The sequence below is a fragment of the Phyllostomus hastatus genome, unplaced genomic scaffold (genome assembly GCF_019186645.2).
Source record: "Phyllostomus hastatus isolate PE091 unplaced genomic scaffold, TTU_PhHast_1.1 phas_contig_16, whole genome shotgun sequence".
Taxonomy (NCBI): domain Eukaryota; kingdom Metazoa; phylum Chordata; class Mammalia; order Chiroptera; family Phyllostomidae; genus Phyllostomus; species Phyllostomus hastatus.
The window spans coordinates 9,792,230-9,805,453 of NW_025333643.1; the positions used below are offsets into that span (position 1 = coordinate 9,792,230).

General features: G+C 56.5%; 1 protein-coding gene across 2 annotated transcripts in view; it reads left to right on the forward strand.

The window, feature by feature from the left end:
- Positions 1–11,172, forward strand: part of NISCH (nischarin) — a 33,863-nt gene extending 22,691 nt beyond the window's left edge. For both annotated transcript variants that reach the window (XM_045832047.1, XM_045832048.1), the window contains 8 exons: positions 1,700–1,824; positions 3,007–3,056; positions 3,893–5,299; positions 7,277–7,664; positions 8,149–8,305; positions 8,769–8,897; positions 9,407–9,568; positions 9,941–11,172. In XM_045832047.1, coding sequence (XP_045688003.1) covers positions 1,700–1,824; positions 3,007–3,056; positions 3,893–5,299; positions 7,277–7,664; positions 8,149–8,305; positions 8,769–8,897; positions 9,407–9,568; positions 9,941–10,551 — 3,029 coding nt within the window. In that variant the 3' untranslated portion in view covers positions 10,552–11,172. The remainder of the gene's footprint in view (positions 1–1,699; positions 1,825–3,006; positions 3,057–3,892; positions 5,300–7,276; positions 7,665–8,148; positions 8,306–8,768; positions 8,898–9,406; positions 9,569–9,940) is intronic.
- The last annotated feature ends 2,052 nt before the right edge of the window (positions 11,173–13,224 follow it).

Sequence of the window (13,224 nt, forward strand, 5' to 3'; positions counted from 1 at the left end):
CCTGCTAAGACCAAGATGGCACCACATCTAAGCATCTTAGACATGATGAACTGTGGTAAATAATAGAGGCGTGCATGAGTGCACACCAGGGAAGCACTGGGTACTGCTTCTGGCTCATCAGGAGTGGTCAGTAAGGGCTTCCGTCTCCCACGTCCTTATTGGGGGTTTCAAGGTGACCAAGGCAGTGCCCCTGAGGAACTTGAATCCTCTTGGGGAGGTGAGCTCTATGCCCAGGGGGAACAGGGCAGAATTATCTGGGGCATTTCATAGAGGAAGAAGTATGTCTAGGGTAGAGGACTTTGCAATGGAGGTGGTGTGTAAGGGAGTCCTCAAAGGATGGGTAGGATCTGATCATATGAGGGAGGAGGGAGGCTTCTCGGAAAGAACAGTGCGCTGATGCATCGCTGTGTGCTTGCTGTCCTTCCTGCCTGTGCAGAGTCCTTACTGCTTCGCTTGCACTGGGAAATGGGGTCTGGGCTTGGGCTGCTGGCCTGCCTACCCCACGGGCAGAAGACCTGGGCCACATGAGTTGTCTTGTTCCCAGGCAACAGCTGAGCTGGACTAGGGCCTGACCTCTGGGGGCTCTGAGTCATTTCACTGGACCCGGGGTGACTGGTGGTAAAGTCTGGCCATGGAGGTGAGCCCTGGGCTCCTCCAGATTTCTGTGAAACCAGGGGCTGACGCCAGTGTTCATCTGACTAGCTACACTGAGGAGAACATTTAAAAAAGGCTTTACCCTCCACTAGCTGAAGTGAAACAATGCGCCCCGACATGCTGTATTCATAAAACAGCTTCAGCACTCTGTTTCCAGGCGCATACATCAATGTGTGCTGTCCAGGGGAGGGTCAGTGGGATGTGTTCTGTGGCAAGCAGGCCACAGGTACTGGGTATGGGTTGTCCTCGAGGCCCTGTGCCCTTGTGTGTCTGTGAAGCTCTGTGGAGATGTCAGAATGGGCTGAGGCTGCATTTAGTATTTTTGCTAGGAAGAGCCTCTAGGAATGAACACATTTAAGGCTCTTGATGGATGTACTGCCAAACTGCTCTCCAGACAGGTGGGCCGGCTCACACCCCATTGCCTGCCTCTATCCCACTTAGGCCAGGTCCACACAGTGTAGTCAGTCTAAACTTTGCCAAAGTGAGAGACAAAACTGGTGTCTTATTCCAGCTTGCAGGCGGCTTCTGTGATTATTTGTGAAGGAGGGTGAACATTGTTTCATCTGATATCTGTTGGCCATTCTTCTGTGGAATGTGTCTGCCTCTTCGTTGTCTGTCTCCTAATGGGATTTCTAGCTTCCCCCTCCCCATTTTTGTCATCTGTAGCAGACTTTTGTAGATTAAACATAAATGTTTGTCGAATGTTGCAAGTACTTTTTTCTCATTTCATTTGATTTTGACTTACCTTAGGTTTCTCTTTTTACTTATGAAAGTTTAGTTTTTATGTAGTCACACTTCAAATTCTTCCTTTGAATTTAGGTTCAGAAAGTCTCTCTCTACCCTGAGATTAGATAAGCAGTCATTTGTTCTTTCTTCAAATTAGTTTAAGGTTTCAGTTTTAACATTTCATTCTGTACTCCATGTGGCTGGGTTCAGGGGTCTGACTAGCCCCCGCCGTGCTGGAATCCTGAGGGCCCAGCCCCATTTGTTGAATGGCTGCTCTCCTTGCCCTGCTGTCCCACCCGCCTGCCCCTGGTCTCTCCAGGAATCATGTTTGTGCAAGAGGAGGCCCTGGCCAGCAGCCTCTCATCCACCGACAGTCTTACTCCTGAGGACCGGCCCATTGCCAGGGGATGCTCTGATTCCTTGGAGTCCATCCCTGCAGGACAGGTAATGCCTGCCCCCTACTTCTAGGGGTTGCTTACCTCTGTGCCAGCTCTCTGAGGCTGTCTGGAAGTAGGAGGTGGCCTGGCCAGAGTTGTGGCAGATGCTTCCAGTGCTTGGTGTGCTCTGCTTTGTGATTAAGGATTTATGTTCAGCCTCCCTCTCCTTCCCTCCTCTTCTCTCTCCCTCTCCCTCTCCTCCTCTGCCTCCCCAACCCCCCCCCCATTAATGGGAATAGACAATTCTCTCTCAGTGGGCCCTGGGGGCCAAAACCAGATGACCTTTAGTTCTAGGGACTCCCCTAGGGAAGGCAGTTCAGAAGGTCCTGGGGTCAGGGGGCCGGGGCTTGTTTGAATTCCAAACCCAGCAGGAAGAGTTTCTCCCCTGCTGCCTGGCACCGAGGACCATTCTGGCCATTCTTACATGTCACCCTGTAAGTTTGGGACACATCATAACTCTGGCACCTTCTCTGTGACTATTGCTGAGGGTTCGGGAGCTTCTTCATGTGTCCTGGGAGAGGAGGAAGGCAAGTGTGTTGTGAGTGGCTCATTTGCCGTGTGTGGGAAGCGTACTTGCTACCTAGGCCTCTCTCCAGCCCTGTCTCTGTTCAGCAACAGAGTTACGGCTGTGTGACCCTGAGTAGTTTGCAGAGTCCTTGCCCTGTCCCAGTACTCCTTGGCACTCTCTTCCTTCACCCTCCCTGGGGTCATGTAGTAGGAAGGAGGTTCCCTAGCCCTAGGTCTCCCAGTTGCTCAGAGATCTCTGGGAAGGCCTTGCTAGAAGCGGCATAGTCCCTGTTTGTTGTGACTTCTGCTGGCCAGTTACGGAATTGGCATGCCGTTCTCGTGGACCCAGTGGGGTGGCACAGGGAGCACTTGGATGCCAGACCTGGAGGCACAGGCTGAGCTACAGAGTGACAAGAGGCTTTGGCCCAGGAGTTGGGAGTGTGGGCTAGGGGCAGACAGACCCGGTTGAGTATCAGCCCTACTGTTCAGTGGTGGCATAACTGGGTGTCTCTGCCTCTGGGGCCCAGAATCTACCACAGAATGGAGCTAGGTATGGTGAGGAACTTCTGCAAGGAGGGAGGGAGGGAAGGAGAGCAGGGTGCCTGGGTCAGGGCCCAGCACCAGTAAATGCCAGGGGATGGCTGCAGCAGGTGGGGGCTGACCACATTTCCTTCTCTATCAGGTACCTTCTGATGATTTCAGGGACATGCCTGGAGCAGTTGGCGGTACAGGGTAAGGAAGAGGTTAAGAAGGCCATCTGGGTCTTCTGACACACTCGGGTGTGGGCTAGTGGTAACTGGTTGAATTTTGTTAAAAATCTGTTCACAGAAGTCCAGCAGAACTATCTCTTTAAATAAGCACAGATGAGATGAGTTCTGGCCCACATCTAAATTTGAATCCCTGAACTTTGCCTGACGTAGGTTATCTTACACAAAGGGTTGGCAGATCAAGGCTGGTTTGGTCCACAGCCTGGGAGCTAAGAATGATTATTTCATTCTTAAAGGACTGTTTAAAAACAGGAGAGTAAAAAAGATTATGTGGATGGGTTGCTCCCAAAGCCTGAAGTGTTCCCTCTCTGAACCTTTGTGGAGGAGGTTTCTCAGCCCCAGTGCACACACTTTCACAAGGGCAGCAGCAGTGGCCAAGAGGAGCTCGAATTTAAATGTGAAGGTCCCAAGAACGGGTGCCCCTAACGGGACCTATTGTCCTCAGGCGAGTCCAGGCCCTGGAGCACTCAGTGCCTCTGGGGCTCACGGCCAGCATGGAATGGTTAGTGTCTTGTGATGCTTTTGTTGGAGAGGAGAACCTGTGTGATGTGTGGACAGGACTGTGCTGAATACCTGTCATCTGAGACTTGGGCATGTGGACTCTGAAGAAACTGGTGGTCCCAACCTTCTGGCACTTTGGTTCCCCAACAGGGCACTTGTCCTAGGAATAGGCTCGTCTATTTAGCAGGCTTGGGAGACCCGTGAGTTGGTTCCTTGGGACCAGGGTGCAGCAATAGGCCCAGACTTGAGAGGTGGGACATCCAGCCCAGCATGTCACTGACCTGACTTCTCCTCACACAGCCCAGAGCACACAGAGCCAGAGGTCCAGGTGGTGCCCGGGTCCGGCCAAATCATCTTTCTGCCCTTCACCTGCATTGGCTACACAGCCACCAACCAGGACTTTATCCAGCGCCTCAGCACACTCATCCGGCAGGCCATTGAGAGGCAGCTGCCCGCCTGGATTGAAGCAGCCAACCAGCGGGAGGAGGGCCAGGGTGAGCAGGGCGAGGATGACGATGATGAAGAAGAGGATGTTGCTGAGAACCGCTACTTTGAAATGGGGCCTCCAGACATGGAGGAAGAGAATGGGGGAGGCCGGGGAGAGGAGGAAGAAGAGGAGGAAGAAGAGGAGGAGGAGGAGGGTGAGGAGGAACGCCTAGCCCTGGAGTGGGCCCTGGGTGCAGATGAGGACTTCCTGCTGGAGCACATCCGCATCCTCAAGGTGCTCTGGTGCTTCCTGATCCATGTGCAGGGCAGCATCCGCCAGTTTGCGGCCTGCCTCGTGCTCACCGACTTCGGCATCGCTGTCTTTGAGATCCCACACCAGGAGTCAAGGGGCAGCAGCCAGCACATCCTCTCATCCTTGCGCTTCGTCTTCTGTTTCCCACACGGTGACCTCACTGAGTTTGGCTTTCTCATGCCAGAGCTGTGTCTAGTGCTCAAGGTGCGGCACAGTGAGAACACGCTCTTCATCATTTCGGATGCCGCCAACCTGCACGAGTTCCATGCTGACTTGCGCTCATGCTTCGCCCCACAGCACATGGCCATGCTGTGCAGCCCCGTGCTCTATGGCAGCCACACCAGCCTGCAGGAGTTCCTCCGCCAGCTGCTCACTTTCTACAAGGTGGCAGGCGGCTGCCAGGAGCGCAGCCAGGGTTGCTTCCCTGTCTACCTGGTCTACAGCGACAAGCGCATGGTGCAGACAGCTGCTGGGGACTACTCAGGCAACATTGAGTGGGCCAGCTGCACGTTGTGCTCAGCTGTGCGGCGCTCCTGCTGTGCACCCTCTGAAGCCGTCAAGTCTGCTGCCATCCCCTACTGGCTGCTGCTCACACCCCAGCACCTCAACGTCATCAAGGCTGACTTCAATCCCATGCCCAACCGCGGGACGCACAACTGTCGCAACCGCAACAGTTTCAAGCTCAGCCGAGTACCACTCTCCACAGTGCTGCTGGACCCCACTCGCAGCTGCACCCAGCCTCGGGGCGCCTTTGCCGATGGTCACGTGCTGGAGCTGCTTATAGGCTACCGATTTGTCACCGCCATCTTCGTGCTGCCCCATGAGAAGTTCCACTTCCTACGCATCTACAACCAGCTGCGGGCCTCACTGCAGGACTTGAAGACTGTGGTCATCGCCAAGACCCCTGCAACTGGGGGCCAGTCCCAGAGCCCACTTGTGAGTGGCCAACCCGCTGAGGGCAGGGTCAGGTGAGACTGAACACAGGTGTTGGGGCCAGGGGCATGAGGCTGCTATGTGCCCAGGGAGTCCACATCGCTGTGTCTAAGACCACGCGCCCCAAATTGAGTCATGAGCACCCGCAGTGTGTGAGTGGGCCCGGGGTGGGCCCAGCTCCTCAGCTGCCTCTCAGTTCCTGACCACCCTCAGAGTGTCCTTGTCTCTCTTGGGCTTGGCACTGGGATGCTTCTCCTCTCCCAGGGCTTCAGAAGAGGCCTAAGAAAACTGTCCTTTCACAAGGACAGTCTGGCTGAGTCCCTTGCCACTTACAGCCCTGCATGGTTGGATCTGGGTTCCCGGGCTCCTGCCACCACTGCAGGACAGGCTGGGGAGATGGCCCCTGACCGTGTATGGCCTCCTCAGCTCTGCTCCACCAGGCCTAGGCACAGCCTCTAAGAGCCACCAACCCCTCTCTGGCCCAGGGGACTGCTTTAGGTGTCACCTGCCTCTGACACTCAGCTCCAAGACTTACCCCATTGAGAGTCACACAGCCCTTTTCAGGAAGACCTGGGTTGCTGATGGGCCCTCTTTCTGCATGTAGTTTGGGGAGTCCCTTCTGAAGGAACCTGTTGGCTTAGAGCAGTGAGGTCTGAGTGTGTGAGAGGGGTGGCCACCTCATGCAAAGCTCCATTTCTTCTGAGGATACGGAGGCACTGAGAGGGAAGGAGTAGCAGCTTGCAGCCCCATCCTGTTCATTTTCATTGTCCTCTCTACCCTGCTTCTGCCCCCTGAGCCTGGCTTTCCCTGAGCTCCCTCCCTGGGTTTTTCTGTGGGCTGCCTGCGACTGGGGCAGAGGGAGCCTGGGGGGTGGTCACACCCCCAGCTCACCTCCACCTGGGGCTTGAGGGACCTGTGCCCTTAAGGGCACCCCTGTTCCCTTTCACTGCTCCCTGGCTTCACATGTGCTGGGGCTTTCCCACCCTGGGCAAGGAAGCCTTTCATTTGTCTCCCTTCTGTCCCTAGACACGGCCCAGCTCCCCTTCTCTTCCATGCTAGTGGACAGTGGAGACCGTGTTCTTAGCCCAGCACCTCACTCCAACCTGCACCCCTCAGCTGATGCTTCCAACCTCTTCTTGACTGAATTGGGTGCCCCTCTTGTGCCCAGCTCAAATCCCATGCCCTCCAGAAACCCCGGACGTCTAGGTGCTGGAGAACAGCTTGTGCCCGAGACGGCCCTGCACAGCCGTCTCTTCATTTCTCTGCCCCTGTGCTAAGGCTTTGATGACATTTCCCTGCCACCCCAAAGCCTGGCTGGAATCTGCCCTCAGTGGGGACTCCATGCAGAAAGAGGTCCTTGCTTCGTTCCCACAGATGCATCTCTGCCCTGTGACAGCAGGAGGACAGCCCAGAGGCTTCTTAGGGACGTGTGGCCTAGTGCAAGGTCAGAGCCCCAGGCATCAGACTTGATAGCTGGACTGTCCAATTGATAAGACAGTGTCCACGGGCTTTAAGGGTTCTGAGGTTTTGAGCATTTTTGATCTAGGGCTTAGAGCAGACCAGTGAAAATTTAGTGTGACCTTGTTCCTTGGTGGCCAGGTTGGGGTGGAGGGGAAGCCCAAGCCACCTGAGGAGAACCCAAAGGCAGAGGGGCAATTTGAGCTTTTGATTCTCAGACCTGAGTGTGCCCAGGTCCCAGCTCTGGGCACGTGGGGTTGTGCTCTGGACTCCAGTGGCATTTCTGACACTGTGACCACCTTCCCAGCCTCGGGTAGGCAGATGGCCTATCCTGTTCCCATCTGCCCATCTCCCTCCCAAGAGAAAGGTCCTGGGTACTTTTTTCCTGCTGTTTTGCCTTCCCTTTGAGAACCAGGTGATGAAATCCCAAGAGACCCCAGAGGTGGAGTGTGGTACACGCATTCCCCTCACACTCAGCAGTTGTACATGTGATACTAGTCTCCATTTGGGTCCACATCTTAATGTAGTGTTTCTTGGGGCATTGGGAGATGCAGCAGTGACCAGCATCCAACGGACACCCGGGCAGAGGCTATAGCTCCAGCCCCAGCCCCAGAGGAGGTGCCAGTCCCAGCCCCAGTGGTGGTCCCAGCTCTGGCCCAGGCAGAGGCCTCAGGCCCAGAGGCACCAGCACCAGCAGAGGCCTTGACCCCAGAGGAGACCCCAGCAGAGACCCCGGCTCCAGCCTTGGTGGAGGCCTCAGTCCCAGCGGAGGCCTTGGCACAAGCTGAGGCCCCTGTGCAGTACCCAAGTGAGCACCTGATCCAGGCCACCTCAGAGGAGAATCAGATCCCCTCCCATCTGCCTGCCTGCCCATCGCTCCGGCACATTGCCAGCCTGCGTGGGAGCGCCATCATTGAGTTCTTCCACAGCAGCATTGCTGAGGTAGTGGCCTGGGTGCGGGTCTTGCTGGGTGGTTCTGGTGGGGAAAGGTAGCACAGTTGGTCCTGGGGGTGTGGCAGAGCTCAAGTTGGGGTCAGCCTCCAATTCTCTGACTTCTCTGTGCTGGCTTTTCCCTCAGCTTCAGCTGTTCACAGCTTTGAGGGCTCTGGTTGGGAGGTCCTGGACTACCCTTCCCTCCTCAGTTGTCCCATCGTGCCACTCCTCTCCTTGGGCCCCTGGCAGACCCCACTCCACACCCATTTTTCACCCCTCAAGTCTTCTCTGCTTCCAAGTCTGTCAGTCCATTGACAAGATGTAATGACAGTCCTGAGTCTCCCTTCCCAGGTTGTGGGCATGCCACCAGGGTGGTGGAGCTAACGGGGTGCCCTGCCCATAGGTCTGTTGTCAGGCACAGTCTGGAAGAGAACTGTATGTTCTGCCTGGCCCTGCTTTCCTGCAGGCACAAACCCAGCCCCTTTGTATCCAGGTGGAGAACGAGGAGCTGAGGCACCTCATGTGGTCCTCAGTGGTGTTCTACCAGACCCCAGGGCTCGAGGTGACCGCTTGTGTGCTGCTCTCCACCAAGGCCATGTATTTCGTGCTGCACGACGGCCTCCGCCGTTACTTCTCAGAACCGCTGCAGGGTAGGCACTGGGGCCTGCTGCCGTCCAGGGAACTGGGAACCCACGCCTGAGATGGCTCCATCATAGAGCCAGTCATGTGGCCTCAGGCAGCAGTGACTCGGCTGCACTGAACTGAGAATCTCTTGTTAGGTCAGAGGGGTGAAACAGCACTCCCCCGCCGGCTCTGTCATGAGGGACCTAAGGCCAACCAGGGCCCAGCAGGCGCCTAGGCACTAAGCCATGAGGAGGTATTGAACAGCCTCTGCTCCTGGGGCCCTCAATGGAAGCCCCTGGTGACTCCCTGAGCCAGGTGTGGCTCAGACCCTAGAACACATTGCCCATGAGGCCTTGTGTGCATGGAGGGTGGTGGCGGCTCCCCAGCAGCCGGCCAGCCGACAGAACCCATTCCTGCTGGACTCAGCTGTGTGCCTAGGCTCATCGTGTTCACCTGGCACAGCCACCACCGTCCTTCTCTCCATTGCAGATTTCTGGCATCAGAAAAACACCGACTACAACAACAGTCCCTTCCATATCTCCCAGTGCTTTGTTTTAAAACTCAGTGACCTGCAGACAGTCAACGTCGGGCTTTTTGACCAGTATTTCCGGCTGACGGGTGAGTGACCACTGCTTCGTCCTATTTTAGATGGAGGCCAGTACCAGTGGGCTTCTACCTTCCATATGTGGGTGCACTATCGCAGGCAGGGTTATCTCTGTGCTCACAAGCCATTTCACCATGGGAGGAAGCAGCTTTAGGAACTGCTGAGAGTGCAGGACTCACCCGCCAGGGCTCAGAATGGGAGGGGCACAGGCAGCAAAATGCCGGGAGGGCAGACAGCTCGGGCCCTGTGCTCAAGGGCAGGATGTTTCTGACTCACACTTCCTGAAGAGAGAAAGCTAAGCTCTTTCCCTAATGCCTCCGTATTCCCTTCCAGAAAAATGTCATAGCCCTTCCGCCTGAGAAATGGTTGCATCCTCAGGCCCTGTGACACTTTCCCACATGGGCCTTCCTGGCCCTGGCTCCATGGCCTTCAGCTCCACACTGATCTGCTAGAGACTGGAGATAGCTTCAGGGGCAGGGCTTGTGGGGGCAGCTGCCTACAACCTGACCAGCGCCTTCTACAGGTTCCTCCCCCATGCAAGTGGTGACTTGCTTAACTCGGGACAGTTACCTGACACACTGCTTCCTTCAGCACCTCATGGCGGTGCTCTCCTCTCTGGAACGCACGCCCTCTCCTGAGCCTGTCGACAAGGACTTCTACTCTGAGTTTGGGAACAAGACCACAGGTACCCCTGCCCAGCTCAGGCTGTAGACAGGCCCTCTGGCCTTCTCGTCAACCCCAAGGGCTGCAGCTTGCCTCTGCTTCTCTTTCTCACTTTTTCCTCCCTCGTTGTGCTTAACCGGCTAGGGTTTTCCATGGCAAAGTCTCCATCCCAGCAAACCCTCTGCCATCTGATAGACACACCCCAGGTGTCTGCCCTGCTCTGGGCTGCTGGCCTGTGGCTCTGCAGCTGGGCATGGAGCTTGCAATGCTCTCACCCACCTCTGACAGGTGGCAGCTCATGCTGCAGCCTCTGGGTGGCATGGGGCTGCTGGCACTCCCAGCCCCCCACAGCCCAGTTCTAGGCTGCAGCCCTAGTGGGCATCTCTCTCTACAGGGAAGATGGAGAACTATGAGCTGATCCACTCGAGCCGTGTCAAGTTCACCTACCCCAGCGAGGAGGAGATCGGGGACCTGACATTCACTGTGGCCCAGAAGATGGCTGACCCGGAGAAGGCACCGGCGCTCAGCATCCTGCTGTATGTGCAGGCCTTCCAGGTGGGCACACCACCACCTGGGCGCTGCAGGGGCATGCTGCGCCCCAAAACGCTCCTGCTCACCAGCACCGAGATCTTCCTTCTGGAAGAGGACTTCGTCCACTACCCACTGCCCGAGTTTGCCAAAGAGCCGCCACAGAGGGACCGGTACCAGCTAGACGATGGCCGCCGCGTCCGGGACCTGGACCGAGTGCTCATGGGCTACCAGACCTACCCGCAGGCTCTCACCCTCGTTTTTGATGATGTGCAAGGCCACGACCTCATGGGCAACGTCACCCTGGACCACTTCGGAGAGGTGCCAGGAGGCCTGGCCAGAGCTGGCCAGGGCCACGAGGTCCAGTGGCAGGTGTTTGTGCCCAGTGCCGAGAGCCGCGAGAAGCTCATCTCACTCTTGGCTCGCCAGTGGGAGGCCCTGTGCGGCCGGGAGCTGCCCGTTGAGCTCACTGGCTAGCCCAGGTTGCAGCTGGCTCTTGCTGCCCTCTGTGGCCAGCCTGGCGTCCACTCAGTGCAGGGAAGCAGGCTTTCTTTGTTCTTTTTAAAATGATTTCTCCTCTCTTGGTACCTTCATTTGACTGTCCTCCCAGAGAATGTGAACATCTATGTTCAGTCGATTCTTTCTAGTCCCAGGAGTGAAAGGGCCGGCTCCTCAGGGGCCTCCAGGTGCCATCGGCCTCCTGTGGACCTGTTGCCTACCCCTGGTGGTGTGTGGCCAGGCATAGCAGTGTCATATCTTCTGTCATAGGACCGTTGTCAACACATGGCGTCGTGGGTCCTGTTTACTCTTTCACGTGTCTTTTCCTGAAACGTCAAGCCCAGTCTTGTTGATGTTGCTGTCGTGGGCGTTTGCTGCTAACCGTGAAGCTGGCAACAAAATGCACATTGAAAGTTCCCACCCTGTGCAGTTTTCCAAAGTGGAAACTTCTGGTCCAGACAAGTGGGAGAGCTCCGTGGGGGGCAGGAGCCCCCCAGGCCTGGGGCTGAGAGGGATGGGGGCTGGGGACCTAGAGCTGCCAGCACTGGTATGAATTCTGTTGCCTATTTTATCTGTTCCAATAAAGTAGAGTTTGGCACAGTCTGGGTCTTTTATTTCAGCGTCCTCTGGGGTTCCAGCAGGGTATTGGCCCAGGACAGGGCCTGAGGTAGAGAGGGACCCCTAGAGATGCAGGAAAGTGAGATATTAGGGGAAAGGATAGAGGGAGGAGAGGCAGAGGGGATGGAAGGCAAAAGGAGTGGCTCTCCCAGGGCCAGAGGTTGGGCGGGTGGCACTGGAACCTGAGGGGCAGGGGCAGGTGTGAAGTGGGGTCTTTGGACAGGGCCATGCTGGGCTGTGGCTAAACCATGAGCCTCCAGGCACACAAGCTCACTGCCCTTTGCCTTTGGGTCGGGTGTCATGCCTGGGCCCGGCCCCACCAAAGGCTGCAGTCTGTTGTGAGTGAGGGTAAGGCCTAGAGTCCAGGATTCCTTACCGCATGGGGCCTGGGGGGTCTCTTCAAGATGGCTGCAGGGGGAGGCCAGTGGGGAATCAGCCCCAGGTGTGGATCGTGGAGAGGAGGGCGGTGCCCACCTGTGCCTGCTCATGTCCTGGGAGGTGGGGATTGCCTCAGGAAGCCATGCTGAGGTAGAACCTAAGACTTCCTTGGGACCCAGACACTGTGTCCCAACGTTACTTAACCCATTCCTAACCCCAAAGCAGGGCCCTTAAGCCCTTCTTGCCTCCCTCTCTCATCCTGGTCCAGTCAGGAGCCTCAGTCCCCAAGGTGCTGGACATGTGGGCAGCATTGGGGAGGAGGTGAGTGGGGAGTTGCCAGGCTGGCGGCTCCCAGGCCTGCTTCTGCTTAGTTTTCCCTGGGTGCCAGTGGGGTGGGGATCTTGGCCTAGAGGACCCATTCTGCCCAAGAAAACTGAGAGCATGGGGGACCCCTAAAGGGAAGGTCTCCCTACTGAACCTCCTAGCCAGATCACAGACCAGCCCAGTGGCCCCACCAACTGGTAAGGGGAATGGGAGCCTGCTGAGGATACGTAGGAGGGGGCATGTGACAAGGCTTCCCCCAGTCAGGCCATTGTCAAAAGCACTAAACAAATGGCCACCTGCCTCTCATCCTATCCCTCTGTAAACAGGACAGTGACAACCAGGGGCAGGTACACTGTACCCGGGCAGAGCACACAGAGGCCTCGCCACCTGAGCTACTATTCCAGGCCCCACAGCCCAGCATGTCAGCAGTCCACCCAGCCTTGGTCCAGTGAGGACTTGACCTGTTGCAGGGGGCTGTGCACTGTTGGAGGGGGCACTCTGCAGGCAGCAGTCTTGGGATTGGATCTTCACACTGCTTAGCTGAGCAACCTTAGACAAGTTACCTAGCCCCTCCAAGCCTGTTTGCCTACCAGTGACAGAGAGGTCCCAAAAGTAGCCACATTCACCCTTTCATTTGTTGCCCAAATCTGTATTGAGCATCTACTGTGTGAGCTAGACAGATACTGTCCCTGTTCTCCTATAGCTGACATTCTAGCAGGTGACAGAAAATTAAGTAAACCAGGGTCAGCTTTGTCCCTATGATGAGATGAAGGCTAATGACCTTTGATCTGAGACTGGACCTTGAGGTCAGTCCCTGAGAGAGGGTCTGGAGGGGCAGCTGCTTGACGTGGCTGGGGCAGAGCAAGAGAGAGCAGTGACGGTCAGAGAGGCTGGCCTCGTGTGGACAGCTGTGTGCAGGGCTCCCGAGTGGGGAAGAGATGGGTCAGGAGGGAGAGCACTGAGAAGGCCCCTGGGGGGAGAGGGAGATGTAGAGACAAGGTTGGGGCCGGACTAGTCAGAGGGGTAGCTGGGGCGCGTGGGAGGAGGGGCAGTCTGCTGTGCACTCGGCGCAGAGCCCCGCAGGGAGTTAGAGGCCTGCTGTTGCCCACAGCAGTTGGAGTTTGAAGCAGACAGACCTGATTCAGGGGCTGAACACCGCACCCCCCAACCCCTCCCCCACCGATCCCTCCAATTAGCCATTGCAGACGTTTAGAGCAGGGAGTTGTGTGCATTTGCATTTGAATTTTTCCCCAACCTCTGGTAGACCCTAGGTTTGTGGCTAATGGTGGACTTGGAGACTGTGACGCCAGGAGAAGGGTCCCGGGGTCAGGA